The following is a 20,438-nucleotide window of genomic DNA, read 5'->3' on the forward strand; positions in this document are numbered from 1 at the left end:
GATTGGGAGGCAATTAGCCTGGCTGCCAGACCAATTTAGCCCCGCCCACAAACAAATTTGGTCGGGAAGTTGGGTCTGGGATAGAAAAGTACGTCCGAAAAGGAGCTGTTCGGACCAATCAAATTGTCAGGGCGGGCTTTATACGATGATGGACAGATGATCAACAGTAACGTATTCAACCACGTCACAGAGGAGCCCTTGGGTTGAATTTGTTTTCAACAAACAACATATTACGTTGCTCTGATTGGTTGTAGGTCTATCCAATTGAGCGAAGAGGCATTTTTTTTACGAGTTCGGTTAAAACACGTCCCAAACTCACAGCCTAACGGCGGGGTTTCAGACTCGCATTCTGACTAGAATTATGAGTATGACAACGTCAGGCTAGGAGGCGATGCTCCAACCAGAAGTTAGGAAGAGGGACAGGAGGACTGTTGAGTACTTCTGGAAGCATTACGGCACTGATGTAGTGAAGTGTGTGACGAGCCAGCATCACCTTCCTAGCACGGCGTGCAGAGCAGACTGACCTTGCCCAGAGAGGTCGAGCGAGCGCTTGTGTGTCTCCTGCCCGTCAGACATCTCCAGAGTGTACTTCCCCTTATCGCTCTCAGTGGGAGCCAGGATCTGGAGCCACAGCTTCTGCATGCTGCTGCCCGGCTTGGCTCTCGGATCCTGCTCAATATGCTTCTCCCTGGTGGACGGAGGTGTGGGTTAGTGGTTAAAACATCTGACAGCAGATCAACAAGTTGCCATCCAGTGTAATGGTGTCAGCTTTGATGGTGTGTTGGTTTTAGTTGTTACTTTGTCTCTCTTTTCATAACAATATTGAGCCTCCAGTACTTCCACAGAACCAGGAACAAATCTGGTTATCATACAAACAACCAGCAGGGAGCGGCATGGGCCTGCATTTGGGATTTCAACTGTTTATGTCAGTGATGAAGCCAGCCCGACAGCCAGCCATCCAGCCCGACAGACAGCCATCCAGCCAGCCAGTCAACCAGTCCACCAGCGAGCCAGCCAGCCAGCCAGTCCGACAGTCAGCAAGTCAACCAGCCCGACAGACAGCCAGTCAACCAGCCAGTCAACCAGCCAGCCAGTCAACCAGTCCACCAGCCAGCCAGCCAGTCCACCAGCCAGCCAGCCAGCCAGTCCGACAGCCAGCCAGCCAGTCAACCAGCCAGTAAGTCAACAACCCAGCCAGCAAACCAGCCAGCCAGCCAGTCACCCAGCAAGTCAGTAAACCAGCCAGCAAAGGAGGATGGGAGAGGAGCCAGGCGATGCTACTCACTGGAGGCTCCAGCTGGTCTTCATGTAGCTGAGGTAGTATCTGAGAGTGCAGTACAGCTTGAAGCCTTCAGCAGTGCACTGAACCCTCAGGGGACTGGCCGACAGCGCTGGGAGAGACAGGGGGGAGAGAGAGAGACATGTCTCTAACAAGTCACAACATGAAGAATTGCTCTGCGTGTGTGTGGGTGGGGGGGAGGGAGGGGGGCAGAGGGTACTGTAGTCACATCTGTGGAGCAGTGATTGTACAGTGACAAGGCTCTCTCTCTCTCTGTCAGGATCAAACCCAACTCTATGAATTCATGCATGAATGAATGTCTGAATGTTAATGTTCTGAGTGTTAATGTTCTGAATGTTAGCCATCGCCCCTGCTGGAGATCCGTTGCTCAGGATGTCTGGAAGGGGAGCGGGGTGCCTGCAAGGGGAGCAGGATGTCTGGAAGGGGAGCGGGGTGTCTGGAAGGGGAGCGGGATGCCTGGAAGGGGAGCGGGGTGCCTGGAAGGGGAGCAAGATGTCTGGAAGGGGAGCGGGATGCCTGGAAGGGGAGCGGGATGTCTGGAAGGGGAACAAGATGTCTGGAAGGGGAGCGGGATGCCTGCAAGGGGAGCGGGGTGCCTGGAAGGGGAGCAAGATGTCTGGAAGGGGAGCGGGATGCCTGGAAGGGGAGCGGGATGTCTGGAAGGGGAGCAAGATGTCTGGAAGGGGAGCGGGATGCCTGGAAGGGGAGCGGGGTGCCTGGAAGGGGAGTGGGATGCCTGGAAGGGGAGCGGGGTGTCTGGAAGGGGAGCAAGATGTCTGGAAGGGGAGCGGGATGCATGGAAGGGGAGCGGGATGTCTGGAAGGGGAGCAAGATGTCTAGAAGGGGAGCGGGATGCCTGCAAGGGGAGCGGGGTGCCTGGAAGGGGAGCAAGATGTCTGGAAGGGGAGCGGGATGCCTGGAATGGGAGCGGGATGTCTGGAAGGGGAGCAAAATGTCTGGAAGGGGAGCGGGATGCCTGGAAGGGGAGCGGGGTGCCTGGAAGGGGAGCGGGGTGCCTGGAAGGGGAGCAGGATGCCTAGAAGGGGAGCGGGATATCTGGAAGGGGAGCGGGGTGTCTGGAAGGGGAGCGGGGTGCCTGGAAGGGGAGCAGGATGTCTGGAAGGGGAGCGGGATGTCTGGAAGGGGAGCGGGATGCCTGGAAGGGGAGCGGGGTGCCTGGAAGGGGAGCGGGATGTCTGGAAGGGGAGCAGGATGTCTGGAAGGGAAGCAGGATGCCTGCAAGGGGAGCGGGGTGCCTGAAAGGGGAGCAGGATGTCTGGAAGGGGAGCGGGATGCCTGGAAGGGGAGCGGGATGTCTGGAAGGGGAGCAGGATGCCTGGAAGGGAAGCAGGATGCCTGGAAGGGGAGCGGGGTGCCTGGAAGGGGAGCGGGATGTCTGGAAGGGGAGCAAGATGTCTGGAAGGGGAGCAAGATGTCTGGAAGGGGAGCGGGATGCCTGGAAGGGGAGCGGGATGTCTGGAAGGGGAGCAAGATGTCTGGAAGGGGAGCGGGATGCCTGGAAGGGGAGCGGGGTGCCTGGAAGGGGAGCGGGGTGCCTGGAAGGGGAGCAGGATGTCTGGAAGGGGAGCGGGATGTCTGGAAGGGGAGCGGGATGTCTGGAAGGGGAGCGGGGTGCCTGGAAGGGGAGCAGGATGCCTGGAAGGGGAGCAGGATGCCTGGAAGGGGAGCGGGGTGCCTGGAAAGGGAGCGGGGTGCCTGGAAGGGGAGCGGGATGCCTGGAAGGGGAGCAGGATGTCTGGAAGGGGAGCAGGATGCCTGGAAGGGGAGCGGGGTGCCTGGAAGGGGAGCGGGATGTCTGGAAGGGGAGCGGGGTGCCTGGAAGGGGAGCAGGATGCCTGGAAGGGGAGCGGGGTTTCTGGAAGGGGAGCGGGATGTCTGGAAGGGGAGCGGGGTGCCTGGAAGGGGAGCGGGGTGCCTGGAAGGGGAGCAGGATGTCTGGAAGGGGAGCGGGATGCCTGGAAGGGGAGCGGGGTGCCTGGAAGGGGAGCAGGATGCCTGGAAGGGGAGCGGGATATCTGGAAGGGGAGCGGGGTGTCTGGAAGGGGAGCGGGGTGCCTGGAAGGGGAGCGGGGTGCCTGGAAGGGGAGCAGGATGTCTGGAAGGGGAGCGGGATGTCTGGAAGGGGAGCGGGATGTCTGGAAGGGGAGCGGGGTGCCTGGAAGGGGAGCAGGATGCCTGGAAGGGGAGCAGGATGCCTGGAAGGGGAGCGGGGTGCCTGGAAAGGGAGCGGGGTGCCTGGAAGGGGAGCGGGATGCCTGGAAGGGGAGCAGGATGTCTGGAAGGGGAGCAGGATGCCTCGAAGGGGAGCGGGGTGCCTGGAAGGGGAGCGGGATGTCTGGAAGGGGAGCGGGGTGCCTGGAAGGGGAGCAGGATGCCTGGAAGGGGAGCGGGGTTTCTGGAAGGGGAGCGGGATGTCTGGAAGGGGAGCGGGGTGCCTGGAAGGGGAGCGGGGTGCCTGGAAGGGGAGCGGGGTGCCTGGAAGGGGAGCGGGGTGCCTGAAAGGGGAGCGGGATGCCTGGAAGGGGAGCAGGATGTCTGGAAGGGGAGCGGGATGCCTGGAAGGGGAGCGGGGTGCCTGGAAGGGGAGCGGGGTGCCTGGAAGGGGAGCGGGATGCCTGGAAGGGGAGCAGGATGCCTGGAAGGGGAGCAGGATGTCTGGAAGGGGAGCAGGATGCCTGGAAGGGGAGCAGGATGCCTGGAAGGGGAGCGGGATGCCTGGAAGGGGAGCAGGATGCCTGGTGCCTGGAAGGGGAGCAGGATGCCTGGAAGGGGAGCGGGGTGCCTGGAAGGGGAGCAGGATGCCTGGAAGGGGAGCAGGATGTCTGGAAGGGGAGCGGGGTGCCTGGAAGGGGAGCGGGATGTCTGGAAGGGGAGCGGGATGCCTGGAAGGGGAGTGGGATTCCTGGAAGGGGAGCGGGATGCCTGGAAGGGGAGCGGGGTGCCTGGAAGGGGAGCAAGATGCCTGGAAGGGGAGCAGGATGTCTGGAAGGGGAGCGGGGTGCCTGGAAGGGGAGCAGGATGCCTGGTGCCTGGAAGGGGAGCAGGATGCCTGGAAGGGGAGCGGGATGCCTGGAAGGAGAGCGGGGTGCCTGGAAGGGGAGCGGGATGCCTGGAAGGGGAGCAGGATGTCTGGAAGGGGAGCGGGGTGCCTGGAAGGGGAGCGGGATGCCTGGAAGGGGAGCGGGGTGCCTGGAAGGGGAGCGGGATGCCTGGAAGGGGAGCGGGATGCCTGGAAGGGGAGCGGGATGTCTGGAAGGGGAGCGGGGTGTCTGGAAGGGGAGCGGGGTGCCTGGAAGGGGAGCGGGGTGCCTGGAAGGGGAGCAGGATGTCTGGAAGGGGAGCGGGATGTCTGGAAGGGGAGCGGGATGCCTGGAAGGGGAGCGGGGTGCCTGGAAGGGGAGCAGGATGTCTGGAAGGGGAGCAGGATGTCTGGAAGGGGAGCGGGATGCCTGCAAGGGGAGCGGGGTGCCTGGAAGGGGAGCAAGATGTCTGGAAGGGGAGCGGGATGCCTGGAAGGGGAGCGGGATGTCTGGAAGGGGAGCAAGATGTCTGGAAGGGGAGCAAGATGTCTGGAAGGGGAGCGGGATGCCTGGAAGGGGAGCGGGATGTCTGGAAGGGGAGCAAGATGTCTGGAAGGGGAGCGGGATGCCTGCAAGGGGAGCGGGGTGCCTGGAAGGGGAGCAAGATGTCTGGAGGGGAGCGGGATGCCTGGAAGGGGAGCGGGATGTCTGGAAGGGGAGCAAGATGTCTGGAAGGGGAGCGGGATGCCTGCAAGGGGAGCGGGGTTCCTGGAAGGGGAGCAAGATGTCTGGAAGGGGAGCGGGATGCCTGGAAGGGGAGCGGGATGTCTGGAAGGGGAGCAAGATGTCTGGAAGGGGAGCAAGATGTCTGGAAGGGGAGCGGGATGCCTGGAAGGGGAGCGGGATGTCTGGAAGGGGAGCAAGATGTCTGGAAGGGGAGCGGGGTGCCTGGAAGGGGAGCGGGGTGCCTGGAAGGGGAGCAGGATGTCTGGAAGGGGAGCGGGATGTCTGGAAGGGGAGCGGGATGTCTGGAAGGGGAGCGGGGTGCCTGGAAGGGGAGCAGGATGCCTGGAAGGGGAGCAGGATGCCTGGAAGGGGAGCGGGGTGCCTGGAAGGGGAGCGGGGTGCCTGGAAGGGGAGCGGGATGCCTGGAAGGGGAGCAGGATGCCTGGAAGGGGAGCAGGATGTCTGGAAGGGGAGCAGGATGCCTGGAAGGGGATTAGGATGTCTGGAAGGGGAGCAGGATGCCTGGAAGGGGAGCAGGATGCCTGGAAGGGGAGCAGGATGCCTGGAAGGGAAGCAGGATAACTGGAAGGGGAGCGGGATGCCTGGAAGGGGAGCGGGGTGCCTGGAAGGGGAGCAGGATGCCTGGAAAGGGAGCGGGGTGCCTGGAAGGGGAGCAGGATGCCTGGAAGGGGAGCAGGATGTCTGGAAGGGGAGCGGGGTGCCTGGAAGGGGAGCGGGATGTCTGGAAGGGGAGCGGGATGCCTGGAAGGGGAGTGGGATGCCTGGAAGGGGAGCGGGATGCCTGGAAGGGGAGCGGGGTGCCTGGAAGGGGAGCAGGATGCCTGGAAGGGGAGCGGGATGTCTGGAAGGGGAGCGGGGTGCCTGGAAGGGGAGCGGGATGCCTGGAAGGGGAGCAGGATGTCTGGAAGGGGAGCGGGATGCCTGGAAGGGGAGCGGGGTGCCTGGAAGGGGAGCAGGATGCCTGGTGCCTGGAAGGGGAGCAGGATGCCTGGAAGGGGAGCGGGATGCCTGGAAGGGGAGCGGGGTGCCTGGAAGGGGAGCGGGATGCCTGGAAGGGGAGTGGGATGCCTGGAAGGGGAGCGGGATGCCTGGAAGGGGAGCGGGGTGCCTGGAAGGGGAGCAGGATGCCTGGAAGGGGAGCAGGATGTCTGGAAGGGGAGTGGGGAGCCTGGAAGGGGAGCGGGATGCCTGGAAGGGGAGCAGGATGTCTGGAAGGGGAGCGGGGTGCCTGGAAGGGGAGCGGGGTGCCTGGAAGGGGAGCGGGGTGCCTGGAAGGGGAGCGGGATGCCTGGAAGGGGAGCGGGGTGCCTGGAAGGGGAGCGGGGTGCCTGGAAGGGGAGCGGGGTGCCTGGTGTGTTGAGTGTTTCTACACCAGGACAGTCTCCACTAACTCACCACACTGTTTGCTCAGGTGTTGGAGAAGCTTGTCGTACTCTGTAAACAAACAAAGAATGAGGACGTCGTCAGGCGGTGCATTCAGCATGCTGCAGCACGAGAGGGTTCCACACCTCAGTATGCTGCAGCAAGAGAGGGTTCCACACCTCAGCATGCTGCAGCACAGTGTATTGTGAGTGTGTGTGTGTATATTGTGTGTGAGTGTGTATAATGTGTGTGAGTGTGTGTGTATTGTGAGTGTGTATAATGTGTGTGAGTGTGTGTGTATTGTGAGGGTGTGTGTTCTTCTCACCTTCCTCCAGCAGCTCCAGGGTGCTCACATCCTGTCCTCTGCTGTCAGACACCTCGGCCCTGAAGGTACCTGCCTCCTTCCTGGTCACCTGACCAACCAGGACACAGCCAGCTCAACAACACAGTACACTACAACACACGGCACACAACAACATGGTGTGTGTACCTGAGGGGTGTGTGTGTGTGTGTACCTGGGGTGTGTGTGTGTACCTGAGGGGTGTCTGTGTGTACCTGGGGTGTGTGTGTGTACCTGGGGTGTGTGTGTACCTGGGGTGTGTGTGTGTACCTGGGGTGTCTGTGTGTACCTGGGGTGTGTGTGTGTACCTGGGGTGTCTGTGTGTACCTGGGGTGTGTGTGTGTACCTGGGGTGTCTGTGTGTACCTGGGGTGTGTGTGTGTACCTGGGGTGTGTGTGTGTGTACCTGGGGTGTGTGTGTGTACCTGGGGTGTGTGTGTGTACCTGGGGTGTCTGTGTGTACCTGGGGTGTGTGTGTGTACCTGGGGTATGGTAAGAGAGCTGTCTCCAGATGATGGGTCATACACAGCGCTGGAGATCTCAACTCCATCCTTAAACCACCTCAGAACTGTGTCTTTGTTGACGTTCGTCACCTGGGAAACAGAATCTCAGTTTAGAGAACAGTGAGATGACATGTGACCAGCTGGTTCTGGGTTAGCATCAGACTGCTACAGCTGGTGCAAGTTAGCATCAGACTGCTACAGGGTTAGCATCAGACTGCTACAGCTGGTGCAGTTAGCATCAGGGTTAGCATCAGACTGCTACAGCTGGTGCAGGGTTAGCACCAGGGTTAGCATCAGACTGCTACTCACCCTGCAGCTGATGATGAGCTCACACTGCTCTGTAATGAGCCAGGAGAGAAACTTCTGGAAGTATGGGCCTGGGGGGTAAGAGGACATGATCAGCTGCCTGCTCTGAACCACAGCCCAACATAACCCAGAGGCTGAAAGTGCTTTTCAACCCACTGTCCTGCATGTGTTAGATGTTTCCCTGCTCCAACACAAATAAAACACGAACAAATAATCAAATGAATGGCCGTTATAAAGCTCTTCAGAAGCCAGATATTGACCCAGTCATTTTATTCAGGTGTGTTGGAGCAGGGAAACATCTGAAACATGCAGGGCAGGGGGTCTGAGGACCAGGGCTGAAGCGCTGGTCTGGAACAGTGACCTCTCACCTGACTTTCTCTGGTAGTCCAGTCTGTTAGCCTGGGACTGAGCCAGGGTCTGACGGAACTCTGGAACACACACACACACCCTGATTGCTGATTGGAATCTTTGGCAGTTTTTAGTCTCACAACCATACAGACAAAAGAGGGCGGCATTGGAATGATTTGGAAGTTTGGAAACATGAATCAAGGAAGACAGGTTGGTGGGGACAGAAGAGAGGCAGGGAAAGGGAGAAGGCGTGGCGAACAAGGGAGCGAAAGACCAAGAACAAGGCCTCTGAGGAGATGAGGCTAGAGAGAGGGAGAACTAGAACCATCACAGTAGCCTACTATGCAGCATGAGTGATTACACTATACTTGTAGTTCACGAGTTCAGTAATCACACCATAGATTGAATAGATAGCTTTTATTGAAGCAGGGCTGGTAGCCGAGCCGAGCCCGATGGTGAAGGAGGCTGGTTGCAGAGCCAAGCCCGATGGCGGAACGGAAGATACTTTATACAGAACTCTTAATTGACAAAGGGGAGTTTGGTCGCATTCTTCCGTGCTTTACTGGGCTGATGCGTGTTGGTTTGATTGGAGGAGGAGTCTTAGTGTGCCACCTTCCTCCTGAACTTGAGTTAACCCTTTCAGGCCTAACTCCATTTATTGTACTTACATGCAATTTCATTATCATTGATAATTTGGGTGTGGGTTTCAACATTTGAAAGTATTTATATTACAGTACTACATACAAAGATACAGAAAACAAACATAAAGGATACTGAAGCAGATTGCTGCATTTATATTTCATTCTTGAACATACTTTTGTCGTGAAAAAGTATTGTATTGTTTGGTCAGCCTGACTCACTCTGGTCCACCAGCAGCAGGGTTATATAGTTTGGTCTCATGAAACAACCTGACTCACTCTGGTCCACCAGCAGCAGGGTTATATAGTTTGGTCTCATGAAACAGCCTGACTCACTCTGGTCCACCAGCAGCAGGGTTATATCGTTTGGTCTCATGAAACAGCCTGACTCACTCTGGTCCACCAGCAGCAGGGTTGTATAGTTTGGTCTCATGAAACAACCTGACTCAGTCTGGTCCACCAGCAGCAGGGTTATATAGTTTGGTCTCAGGAAACAGCCTGACTCACTCTGGTCCACCAGCAGCAGGGTTATATAGTTTGGTCTCATGAAACAGCCTGACTCACTCTGGTCCACCAGCAGCAGGGTTATATCGTTTGGTCTCATGAAACAGCCTGACTCACTCTGGTCCACCAGCAGCAGGGTTATATCGTTTGGTCTCATGAAACAGCCTGACTCACTCTGGTCCACCAGCAGCAGGGTTATATAGTTTGGTCTCAGGAAACAGCCTGACTCACTCTGGTCCACCAGCAGCAGGGTGAACTGGTTCCTGGCTCGGCCGTCTTGGAGCTGAGTGGTGTAGGAGCCCTGGTCCTGCTCACACAGTGGCTCCAGCAGCACCTCCACCACCCCACTCTCCCTGTCCAGGGTGACCTTACGGGTCTGCCGACATTATACACACACACATTATACACACCCACACACACACACACACACACACACAGGTATGGAGCCACCTGTAAGCCAGCCCGTGATGTGTTTGTGTTTAGTGTGTGTGGTGTGTGTGTGTGGTGTGTGCGTGGTGTGTGTGTGTGGTGTGTGTGGTGTGTGGTGTGTGTGTGTGGTGTGTGTGTGGTGTGTGTGTGTGTGGTGTGTGTGTGTGGTGTGTGTGTGGTGTGTGTGTGTGTGTGGTGTGTGTGGTGTGTGTGTGGTGTGTGTGGTGTGTGGTGTGTGGTGTGTGTGTGTGGTGTGTGTGTGGTGTGTGTGTGGTGTGTGTGTGTGGTGTGTGTGTGGTGTGTGTGTGTGGTGTGTGTGTGGTGTGTGTGTGGTGTGTGTGTGTGGTGTGTGTGTGGTGTGTGTGGTTCGTGTGTGTGGTGTGTGGTGTGTGTGTGTGGTGTGTGTGTGTGGTGTGTGGGTGTGTTGTGTGTGTGGTGTGTGGTCAGACCAGGCCAGCAGCCAGACAGCAGCTCACAAAACCACAGCTATTTTTAGACTGATGTCATAACCTATCACAGGCCAGGGACTAACGTGTGTGGGAATAAGTATATGTGTGTGTATGTGTGTGTTTATGTGTGTGTGTATGTGTGTGTGTGTGCCCCTCACCGCGGTGCTGGAAATCTCTCTGTCGTTGAGGATGAGGCATAGTTCTGCTGCGCTGGTCAGTCTCTCCGTCTGCATCCAGAGACGCACCCCCCCCTTCTCCCCCACCTCCACCTGCCAGCCACTACGCAGGCCAATCACTGGGGGGGGGAGGGGGGAGGGAGGGAGGGGGGGAGGGGGGGATGGAGAGGAAGAGAGGGTGGGATGAGGAGAGGTGGTTGGAGGGATGGAGAGAGGGAGGTGGAGGGAGGGACGGAGGGAGAGGGAGTAGGAGAGGTGGGACATGGGGAGGTAGTGGGAGACTTGAGCTACAGAGGAAGGAGTTCTGTCGGTGGTTGAATATCTGTTGTGTGTCACATCCTTCATGTGTTGATGATGGGAATGTGAGTATGCTTCATGTGTCAGGATTAGGGTTAGGGTGAAGATGGGGTAGGCCTGTGGGGTAGGGTGGGGGAGGTAAGGGTATGGTGTGTGGGTAGAGTAGGGTAAGGTAGGTGGCTGTGTGGATAGGGTAGGGTAAGGGTAGGGTCGGGTAGGTGTGTGGGGTAGGGTGGGGTGAGGATAGAGGAAGGGTGGGTGGCTGGGTGTGTGGGCAGGGTATAGGGTAGAGTGGGGTAAGGTGTGTGGGGTAGGGTAGGGTATAGGGTGGGGTAGGTGGGGTAAGGTGATGGGGTTGTGAACCTACGTGGGTTTCTGATGTTCCAGCTCAGCTCAGTCAGTCTCTCCAGATCTGCACAGAGAGAGACGGAGAACGTCAACATGAACACCTTCAGTCATCCAGGAGAACGTCAACATGAACACCTTCAGTCATCCAGCAACAACTCTGTTGTCAAGGAACAGTCTGCATCAACCAGATGCAGTGTATGTGTGTGTGTCTGTCTGTGTGTGTGTGTGTCTCTGTGTGTCTGTGTGTATGTATCTGAGTGTGTGTTTCTGTATGTGTGTGTGTCTGTGTGTGTGTTTCTGTATGTGTGTGTGTTTCTGTATGTGTGTGTGTGTGTGTGCAGAGCGTTGGTGGACAGTGCTGTACCCTCTGCAGTGAAGGTGTAGCTGGAGGATGTGGTGGGGTCGCTGCTCTCCAGGGTGTACAGACCCAGGTCCTGCTCTGACGCCTCCAGGAAGGTGAGGACACACCTGGCACACACACACACACACACAGCCAGACACACACACAGCCAGACAGACAGAGGGACAGACAGAGGGAGAGACAGACAGACAGACGGACAGACAGACACACAGACAGGAAAGACAGTCAGAGAGACAGGTAAACAGTCTCCACAGTGTTGCTCTATCACACATACACACACACACAGCCCTCCACACACACACACCACCATCATCCTCCACACACACACAGACAAACAGACAGGTACCTGTTGTTTCTGGTTTCCACCCTGGCCCTGCCGGCCTCCACCTCCTCCCTGTAGCTCCTCCTCCACGCCAGCTGGCCAGGCTCCGCCCCCTCCCAGGACAGGAAGAGGAAACCGTCGCTGTCCACGCCCACCTCCACATCTCTGGTGTCTGACGGTCATGACTGGGTCAGCCTGCTGTTTCAGCTGGAGCAAATCTCTGTGGTGGTCGTGTGTGTGTCTGAAGGAGGGTGTGTGTGTGTGGAGGGTGTGTATGTGTGGGGATGGTGTGTATGGAGGGTGTTGTGTGTGTGTGTGTGGGTGTGCGTGTGCAAGCATTTGTGTGTATGTGTCTGCAATTGTGTGTGCGTGTGTCTGAAAGGGTGACAAAACCTAAAATGGCTGACCTGGAGAAGTCTGTGCTGTGATTGGTTCACTGGGCAGGGAGGGCCAGCCCACTCCAGCCTGATTGACAGCTAACACTCGTAGGCGGTAGGTGTGGCCAGTCTTCAGACCTGACACCTGGAAACACACAGCACATTTGCTAACATATGTAACTATCTGTCTGTCTGTCTGTCTGTCTGCTTGTCTGTCTGTCTGCTTGTCTGTCTGTCTGCCTGTTTGTCTGCTTGCTTGTCTGTCTGTCTGTTTGTCTGTCTGTCTGCTTGTCTGTCTGTCTGCTTGTCTGTCTGTCTGCCTGTTTGTCTGCCTGCTTGTCTGTCTGTCTGTCTGCTTGTCTGTCTGTCTGCTTGTCTGTCTGTCTGCTTGTCTGTCTGTCTGCCTGTTTGTCTGCCTGCTTGTCTGTCTGTCTGTCTGTCTGTCTGTCTGTCTGCTTGTCTGTCTGTCTGCTTGTCTGTCTGTCTGTCTGCCTGTTTGTCTGTCTGCTTGTCTGTCTGTCTGCCTGTTTGTCTGCCTGCTTGTCTGTCTGTCTGTCTGTCTGTCTGTCTGTCTGTCTGTCTGTCTGTCTGTCTGTCTGTCTGTCTGTCTGCTTGTCTATCTGTGCTGCTCAAGGCACTGTAGCAGAGAGTCGACAGACAAAGCATGGTACCATCCACACCTTTCTCCTTTCCCCGACAAGAGAAGGGTCTTTCCCCCTTTTGTTCTTATCTCCCAGAGCAGGAGCGTCAAAGCCCTGACCCAGCATGGGGTCAGGAACAGAGACCACATGGTCACACAGTATCAGACAAAGGATTATAAGGAAGAACTTTCTTTTGTGGATTTACAAACATATTTCTCAAGGACTACATGGCTCATGGACACTAATTCAATGACAGTAGTCGATGTGTTATAATGTGTGTTTTTCTCATTTACCTAGAACTTTGTTTAATTGATGTTTGATTATAACTCCCCTTCAGATATAGTTAAATCAGTCAATCTTGGTATCAAAATAATTGTATCATACTAACAAAACCAGTTAGGAACGTTGTATTGTTATAGTCTGAAGTTTAAGCATTCCATGGACATTTGAGATGATGGAACTCAAAGCTATCAGCCACTTCACACCTCTGGGCAGATCCCATGATGACCTCCTGGTGGAAGTAACTGACCAATGAGAGAGGTCACCATGAGACGGATAACCCCCTGTTCTTTGGAGTATAAAACCCCCAAACGTACAATCACCCCTGCTTGTTCGTAGGATCAACTTGAGGTGTTTGCGACATTCTCTAACCTTTACCTCATAACCTGCACATTCACTTTGAGCCCGGAACTCTGACGAGAGATTCCGTTTCCTATTCGTTGGACATAACGAACCACTGACTCCGTTCTTCAAACCGACAAAAGTAACTGCGATTTGCAATATTTCTTACTTGTGACATATTGGCATGTTGTGATTGAAATGTTGATGTTTGATTGCATTTTACAAATGATTTAACTTGACCATAGTTAGGCCAGTTGCCATTGATCGTCCATTGTTACTATAGAAGCCTCTTCCTCTCTACCTCTTCCTCACTTTCTCCCCTCCCCCTCCACACGCGCTCTACGCAGCCATTGTGTAGTGCACTCTCATTAGAGTTTAGGCCTACTGTCTTGCTTTAGCTCAACTAACCCATAACTTATCTGGTATGTGTTCACTATAATTACATTCTCTTAAATAAATCATTGTATATAATACTCGCTTATCTCTCAAGTTATATGATCTGCTCTACTTTCATAGAATTCCCTACTTAAGATTAGATTGATTATTACGAGTGCTATTATTCAATATTATTAAATAAGGTTCCTCTGCTCCTTTCACAAATCAGAGGTGGTGCCCCCAAGAACTACTATACTTTACTATAAACTAAGTATTGCTAATCCTAAACGTGCAAACCACGCTACAGCACCAACCTTGAAAAAGGTGTCTGGAATTGCTTCCTGATTTACAGGGGTCCAGGTCTCTGATTGGCTGCCCTCGCTGATCTCCAGCAGGTAGCCTGTGATTGGGCTCTGTCCGCCGTAGAGGGGCTGCGCCCATAGCAGGACCAGCAAATCATTCCTCACCTCCCTGATCTCCAACTCATAGGGAGGACCTGTGGGAGAAGGGGGGGAAGAGAGGGGAGGGAGTGGAGAGGGGGAGGGAAGGAGGGGAGGGAGTGGAGAGGGGGAGGGAAGGAGGGGGGAGGAGAGGGGAGGGAGTGGAGAGGGTAGGAGAGGTTGAGGGCGAGGGGAGCACCGGGTCACAGTAACACACAGGTACAGTAGTGTGTGTGTGGGTGTGTGTAGCTCCACCCCACCTGGCTCCTCCATGCTCCAGTCCTCACACAGGAAGGCGGGGCTAGGGAGGGAGGCTGGGCCGACACCCACCACGTTGGCAGCAAACACACGGAACTGGTAGCTTGCGCCCTCACTCAGGTTACACACCTGCACAGCACAACACACACTTAACTACACACACTTAACTACACACATTTACCGACACAAACCCAAAAGTGGATTTACATTTACATGGTTGGTTGTTGTTTGATCTGAGACGCTGATCTCCTCTCAGAGCCAGACCAGGGTCCTGGACCTGGAGGAGACCAGCCAGACCAGGGACCTGGACCTGGAGGAGACCAGCCAGACCAGGGACCTGGAGGAGACCAGCCAGACCAGGGTCCTGGACCTGGAGGAGACCAGCCAGACCAGGGACCTGGAGGAGACCAGCCAGACCAGGGACCTGGAGGAGACCAGCCAGGAGGGCCCATCATCAAACATAGAACACTGGAACAGGGATCACAATCGGCCTGCTCTGCACCCACCAGTGGCTAGCTATACTTTGCTGCTACAATAGCGTCTTTATACAATCAATATAATCAATGTCTAAATTGTCCCAGTGTTGCTATGTAATAATGTGGTTTTCTCCTTGTTCTCCATTATTGCACATCCTGACCACTAGGTGGCAGTATTTTCTTTTGGATTGAGTAGCGATGTAGTAGGTTTGTCGGCCGCCGGCTTGCTACCACCACAGAGGAGCTGGACAAACACAGTTATAGGTTTCATAAGCAGAAAAACCACAGTGCTGACAACATGGAATCTCTCCTTGATCGATATCCTCATTAATCTCAAGATTATCAAGGCTGAGATGACGCTATGAAGAAAGACATGTTTTCAGTTGAGAGAAAAGGGTATCAAAAATGTTTGTTAATCAGCCTCAGCAGAGGGCGCTAAACCCAGCCTCCTCTAGGCTCCTTACCTGGGACGTGCACACGCTATGGCTAAGGTTGCCCGGGCAACTGCCAGTTTGCCCTCCTTGAGTCAAAGTGCCCCTCCGAGGAAAATAAATAAATAATAGTGAATTTAAACAGCTGCAGAATTTCATGTAGACCTAGATTAAAAAAATCGGCACCCAAAACATTTCATAAAGTAGCTTTATTCACTTCCAATCGATAAGCCTATGGGCAACGAGAGTGAAAGTCACAAGGGGTAGGGGGATATGCCCCCTACTCTGTTTACTCTGTGGTAGCTACTGCACATGACCGCCACCTGAACCTGCATTTTCTTACACTTAAGAGACGGTCACGGCTGTTTTATTCTGTGTCGATAAAAAACTGCTTTGACGTTGTCAGAAAAGGTGAGTTTTAAGTTGTAGAAATGTATAACAAACGAACAATCATCATCAAGTTTTATAAAATCAATTAAAATCTTCATAAATCCAGGCTCAGTTTGCCACGTTTAGCCTAAATAATCAGACGGCTAGCTTGCCTACCAGACAACCAGCCCGTTATCACATGCTAATTTTTTGGTAGGAAAACTAAGCTACATGTCTGCTGATGGTTAGGGGAACAGTCTCACTGGGGAACAGTCTCACTGGGGAACAGTCTCACTGGGGAACAGTCTCACTGAGGTACAGTCTCACTGGGGTACAGTCTCACTGGGGAACAGTCTCACTGAGGTACAGTCTCACTGGGGAACAGTCTCACTGAGGTACAGTCTCACTGGGGTACAGTCTCACTGAGGTACAGTCTCACTGGGGTACAGTCTCACTGGGGTACAGTCTCACTGAGGTACAGTCTCACTGGGGTACAGTCTCACTGAGGTACAGTCTCACTGGGGAACAGTCTCACTGAGGTACAGTCTCACTGGGGAACAGTCTCACTGAGGTACAGTCTCACTGAGGTACAGTCTCACTGAGGTACAGTCTCACCGGGGTACAGTCTCACTGAGGTACAGTCTCACTGGGGAACAGTCTCACTGGGGAACAGTCTCACTGAGGTACAGTCTCACTGGGGAACAGTCTCACCGAGGTACAGTCTCACCGGGGAACAGTCTCACTGGGGAACAGTCTCACCGAGGTACAGTCTCACTGAGGTACAGTCTCACTGAGGTACAGTCTCACCGGGGAACAGTCTCACTGAGGTACAGTCTCACTGGGGTACAGTCTCACCGGGGAACAGTCTCACCGAGGTACAGTCTCACTGGGGAACAGTCTCACTGAGGTACAGTCTCACCGGGGAACAGTCTCACCGAGGTACAGTCTCACTGGGGTACAGTCTCACTGAGGTACAGTCTCACCGGGGAACAGTCTCACCGAGGTACAGTCTCACTGGGGTACAGTCTCACCGGGGAACAGTCTCACTGGGGAACAGTCTCACTGAGGTACAGTCTCACTGGGGAACAGTCTCACCGAGGTACAGTCTCACCGGGGAACAGTCTCACTGGGGAACAGTCTCACCGAGGTACAGTCTCACTGAGGTACAGTCTCACTGAGGTACAGTCTCACCGGGGAACAGTCTCACTGAGGTACAGTCTCACTGGGGTACAGTCTCACCGGGGAACAGTCTCACCGAGGTACAGTCTCACTGGGGAACAGTCTCACTGAGGTACAGTCTCACCGGGGAACAGTCTCACCGAGGTACAGTCTCACTGGGGTACAGTCTCACTGAGGTACAGTCTCACCGGGGAACAGTCTCACCGAGGTACAGTCTCACTGGGGTACAGTCTCACCGGGGAACAGTCTCACCGAGGTACAGTCTCACTGGGGTACAGTCTCACTGAGGTACAGTCTCACCGGGGAACAGTCTCACCGAGGTACAGTCTCACTGGGGTACAGTCTCACTGAGGTACAGTCTCCCTGAGGTACAGTCTCACTGGGGAACAGTCTCACTGAGGTACAGTCTCACTGGGGTACAGTCTCACTGGGGAACAGTCTCACTGAGGTACAGTCTCACTGACGACAGTCTCACTGAGGTACAGTCTCACCGGGGAACAGTCTCACCGAGGTACAGTCTCACTGAGGTACAGTCTCACTGGGGTACAGTCTCACTGGGGTACAGTCTCACTGGGGAACAGTCTCACTGAGGTACAGTCTCACCGGGGAACAGTCTCACTGAGGTACAGTCTCACTGGGGAACAGTCTCACTGAGGTACAGTCTCACTGGGGTACAGTCTCACTGGGGTACAGTCTCACTGGGGTAAGACTCACTGAGGTCCAGGGACACCACTTATTGCCTAGTGACACAGCTGAATCATTGAAGTAAGCGTTGTTTTGGACTTGTTAGGAAGGATGAACAGACCCTCTGCAGATGGACTACACTGTCAGTTTACCTACATCAAGTACATACTTATTTAGTTACTTACTCAAAGAGACTGAACATGGAGCCTGATATCCTCTATAAGCATTCAGATATCTCTGTCATTATGAGGCAGTTACACAGTAATGACACAGTAATAACCTTGTAATGACACTGTAGGATCTATGTATTTACACCATAGTCACCTTGAAATGACATTTTAATAACCTTTTAATAACCTTGAAATTACTGTTTACCTTTTAATTACATTGTAGTCACCCTGTAAGTATACTGTTGTAACATTATAATACTACTGTAATAACCTTGTAATAACAGTGTTATACCATAGTAACCTAGAAATGGCATCGTAAGAACCTTTTAATTGTAATGACTTTGTATTACACTTAAATAACCTTGTAATGTAACTGTAATAAACTTGTAATGTAACTGTAATAACCTTGTAATGTAACTGTAATAACCTTGTAATGATACTGTAATAACCTTGTAATGATACTGTAGTAACCTTGTAATGATACTGTAATAACCTTGTAACCCAGATCCCCCTGGTTCCCCAGGCCTCCCTGCCCCCCCCCCCACCTTTTGGTTGTTAGTCACAAATCCCCTTCCTGTTCTTGCCCCCTGTGATACCCCTGTGATGCCCCTGTGATACCCCTGTGATACCCCTGTGACACCCCTGTGACACCCCTGTGATGCCCCCTGTGATACCCCTGTGATACCCCTGTGACACCCCTGTGATGCCCCTGTGATACCCCTGTGATACCCCTGTGATACCCCTGCGATGCCCTCTTGTTGCCCCTTGTGATGCCCTCTTGTTACCCCCTGTGATACCCCTGTGATGCCCTTGTGATGCCCCTGTGATGCCCCCTGTGATTGTGATGCCCCCTGTGATGCCCCTGTGATTGTGATGCCCCATGTGATGCCCCTGTGATACCCCTGTGACACCCCTGTGATGCCCCTGTGATGCCCCCTGTGATGCCCCCTGTGATGCACCGGGCTGCTTCCCACAGCCCCCCTTACCGTGTACTGCCTCTCCCTGGCAGGCCTGGCGTTCACCTCCTTCCAGGGCTGCTGCTCCTGATCCCTCTGGTCCAGGTAGTACCCCCCCACGGGGGCTCCTCCACTGCAGGCGGGGGCCCTCCAGCTGAGCACCATCTCTGAGGCGCGGCACACCAGCAGGGCGATGGCTGAGGGGGGGCCAGGGACGTCTGGGGGCACCAGGGGGACAGAAAGGTGAGCAAGAGAGGAGCATTTGGTTCTAACCTGTTTATTTGTTCTAGATCTGAGAGTAGCCTCCAGCCTCCAGCCCTTGCCCTAGCTCTAGCCCACAGTCCCAACCCAGCCCCCAACCCCCCCTCAGCCCCCAGTGTTTCTGTGTGTGTCCCTGTGTGTGTCCCTGTGTGTGTTTCTGTGTGTACTGAGGTAACAGTGGACTCCAGACTCCTGAGCAGCCATTATCTCCAGCAGCTGTCCAGGACTGTTCTCCTACTATTAGGCTCCCTGATGGCCTGTCATCATAGGATGCTCCGCACTCACTCACTCTCACACACAAACACACGCACACACACACTGATGCTGGGAGAGGACAGGAGAGAGACACAAACCTGAGTGTTTTTAAAGAGGTGATTGACTGGATTTTTGGGGTATTTCACACTGTTCCTTAAGGTCTCCCAATACGGTATGTAACATTGGTTTGGCTGAAAATGGCCCGGGTGATGTTTTATGCCCCCTGAAAGATCTTCTGATATTTTCCAGAGGTTTTCTCCTTTTATGGTATGCTCATGAATAATAGATCAGAGCTGCGTGCTGATTGGTTGTTTTACAACGAGTGAAGTTGCAGACCAAAGACGCAACGGGAATTATGACCTCCTGTTTGTCCCAAACACTGATGTCCCAAACACAGATCTACAGGAAGTGATCTACACGAAGTGATCTGCAGGAAGTGATCTACAGGAAGTGATCTGCAGGAAGTGATCTACAGGAAGGGGTGTAGATCTCCGAGGGCAGTTGTACTCACAGACGGCCGACTTCACCAGGATGGGAGGGGACTCGTCGGAGTATCGGCTGGTTCCTGCTCGGCTGACCGACTTAACCCGGAACACGTATTCCTTCTGGGCCTTCAGCCCATGCACCGTGAACCTGCAGCACAGACACTCCTGATTCCACAGTGACAGGACCAGGACCAGACCCAGGACCAGGACCAGGACCAGACCCAGGACCAGGACCAGACCCAGGACCAGCATCAGACACAGGGCCAGGACCAGGACCAGACCCAGGACCAGACCCAGGACCAGACCCAGGACCAGGACCAGACCCAGGAACAGACCCAGGACCAGGACCAGAACCAGGACCAGGACCAGGACCAGACCCAGGACCAGGACCAGGACCAGGACCAGGACCAGGACCAGGACCAGGACCAGGACCAGACCCAGGACCAGACCAGGACCAGGACCAGCACCAGACACAGGGCCAGACCCAGGACCAGACCCAGGATCAGGACCAGGACCAGGACCAGGACCAGACCCAGGACCAGACCCAGGACCAGACCCAGGACCAGACCAGGACCAGACCCAGGACCAGGACCAGGACCAGGACCAGGACCAGGACCAGGACCAGGACCAGACCCAGGACCAGACCCAGGACCAGACCCAGGACCAGGACCAGGACCAGACCAGGACCAGGACCAGACCAGGACCAAATAACGGAGGTGTCTGTTCTACAGCACCATCCTTTATGGGAGTGGGTGAGAGGTGGACCCACTGTAACCCACCTGGTGGTGGTGAGCGGCTTGTTGTTGACTGTGCGCCACTCCGCCCTTCCTGCCTCGCTGTAGTACAGGTAGTATCCCAGAATGCCTTCTATCTTGGCAGGCTCCTCCCACTGCAGCAGCACAGACAAATCAGAGTCTCTGACAGCCTGGATGCCATGGGGCGGGGCAGGGGGAGCTGGGACACAGGAACAGGTCAGAACAGGACTAACCC

At 55.0% G+C, this 20,438-nt stretch overlaps 1 protein-coding gene across 3 annotated transcripts in view; it reads right to left on the reverse strand.

The window, feature by feature from the left end:
• Positions 1-20,438, reverse strand: part of myom3 (myomesin 3) — a 49,405-nt gene that overhangs the window by 3,764 nt on the left and 25,203 nt on the right. For 2 of the 3 annotated variants that reach the window (XM_047043418.1, XM_047043417.1), the window contains exons 16-33: positions 20,228-20,402; positions 19,475-19,596; positions 18,478-18,665; positions 14,185-14,311; positions 13,799-13,980; positions 11,878-11,992; positions 11,495-11,642; positions 11,152-11,255; positions 10,807-10,851; positions 10,125-10,261; positions 9,320-9,464; positions 7,967-8,026; positions 7,602-7,669; positions 7,272-7,382; positions 6,776-6,863; positions 6,484-6,522; positions 1,286-1,391; positions 525-688 (exon numbers count right to left, since the gene is read on the reverse strand). In XM_047043418.1, coding sequence (XP_046899374.1) covers positions 525-688; positions 1,286-1,391; positions 6,484-6,522; positions 6,776-6,863; positions 7,272-7,382; positions 7,602-7,669; positions 7,967-8,026; positions 9,320-9,464; positions 10,125-10,261; positions 10,807-10,851; positions 11,152-11,255; positions 11,495-11,642; positions 11,878-11,992; positions 13,799-13,980; positions 14,185-14,311; positions 18,478-18,665; positions 19,475-19,596; positions 20,228-20,402 — 2,124 coding nt within the window. The remainder of the gene's footprint in view (positions 1-524; positions 689-1,285; positions 1,392-6,483; positions 6,523-6,775; positions 6,864-7,271; positions 7,383-7,601; positions 7,670-7,966; positions 8,027-9,319; positions 9,465-10,124; positions 10,262-10,806; positions 10,852-11,151; positions 11,256-11,494; positions 11,643-11,877; positions 11,993-13,798; positions 13,981-14,184; positions 14,312-18,477; positions 18,666-19,474; positions 19,597-20,227; positions 20,403-20,438) is intronic. The other variant, XM_047043419.1, reaches the window with a different exon arrangement.

Source organism: Hypomesus transpacificus, chromosome 2 (assembly GCF_021917145.1).
Source record: "Hypomesus transpacificus isolate Combined female chromosome 2, fHypTra1, whole genome shotgun sequence".
NCBI classification, from domain to species: Eukaryota; Metazoa; Chordata; class Actinopteri; order Osmeriformes; family Osmeridae; genus Hypomesus; species Hypomesus transpacificus.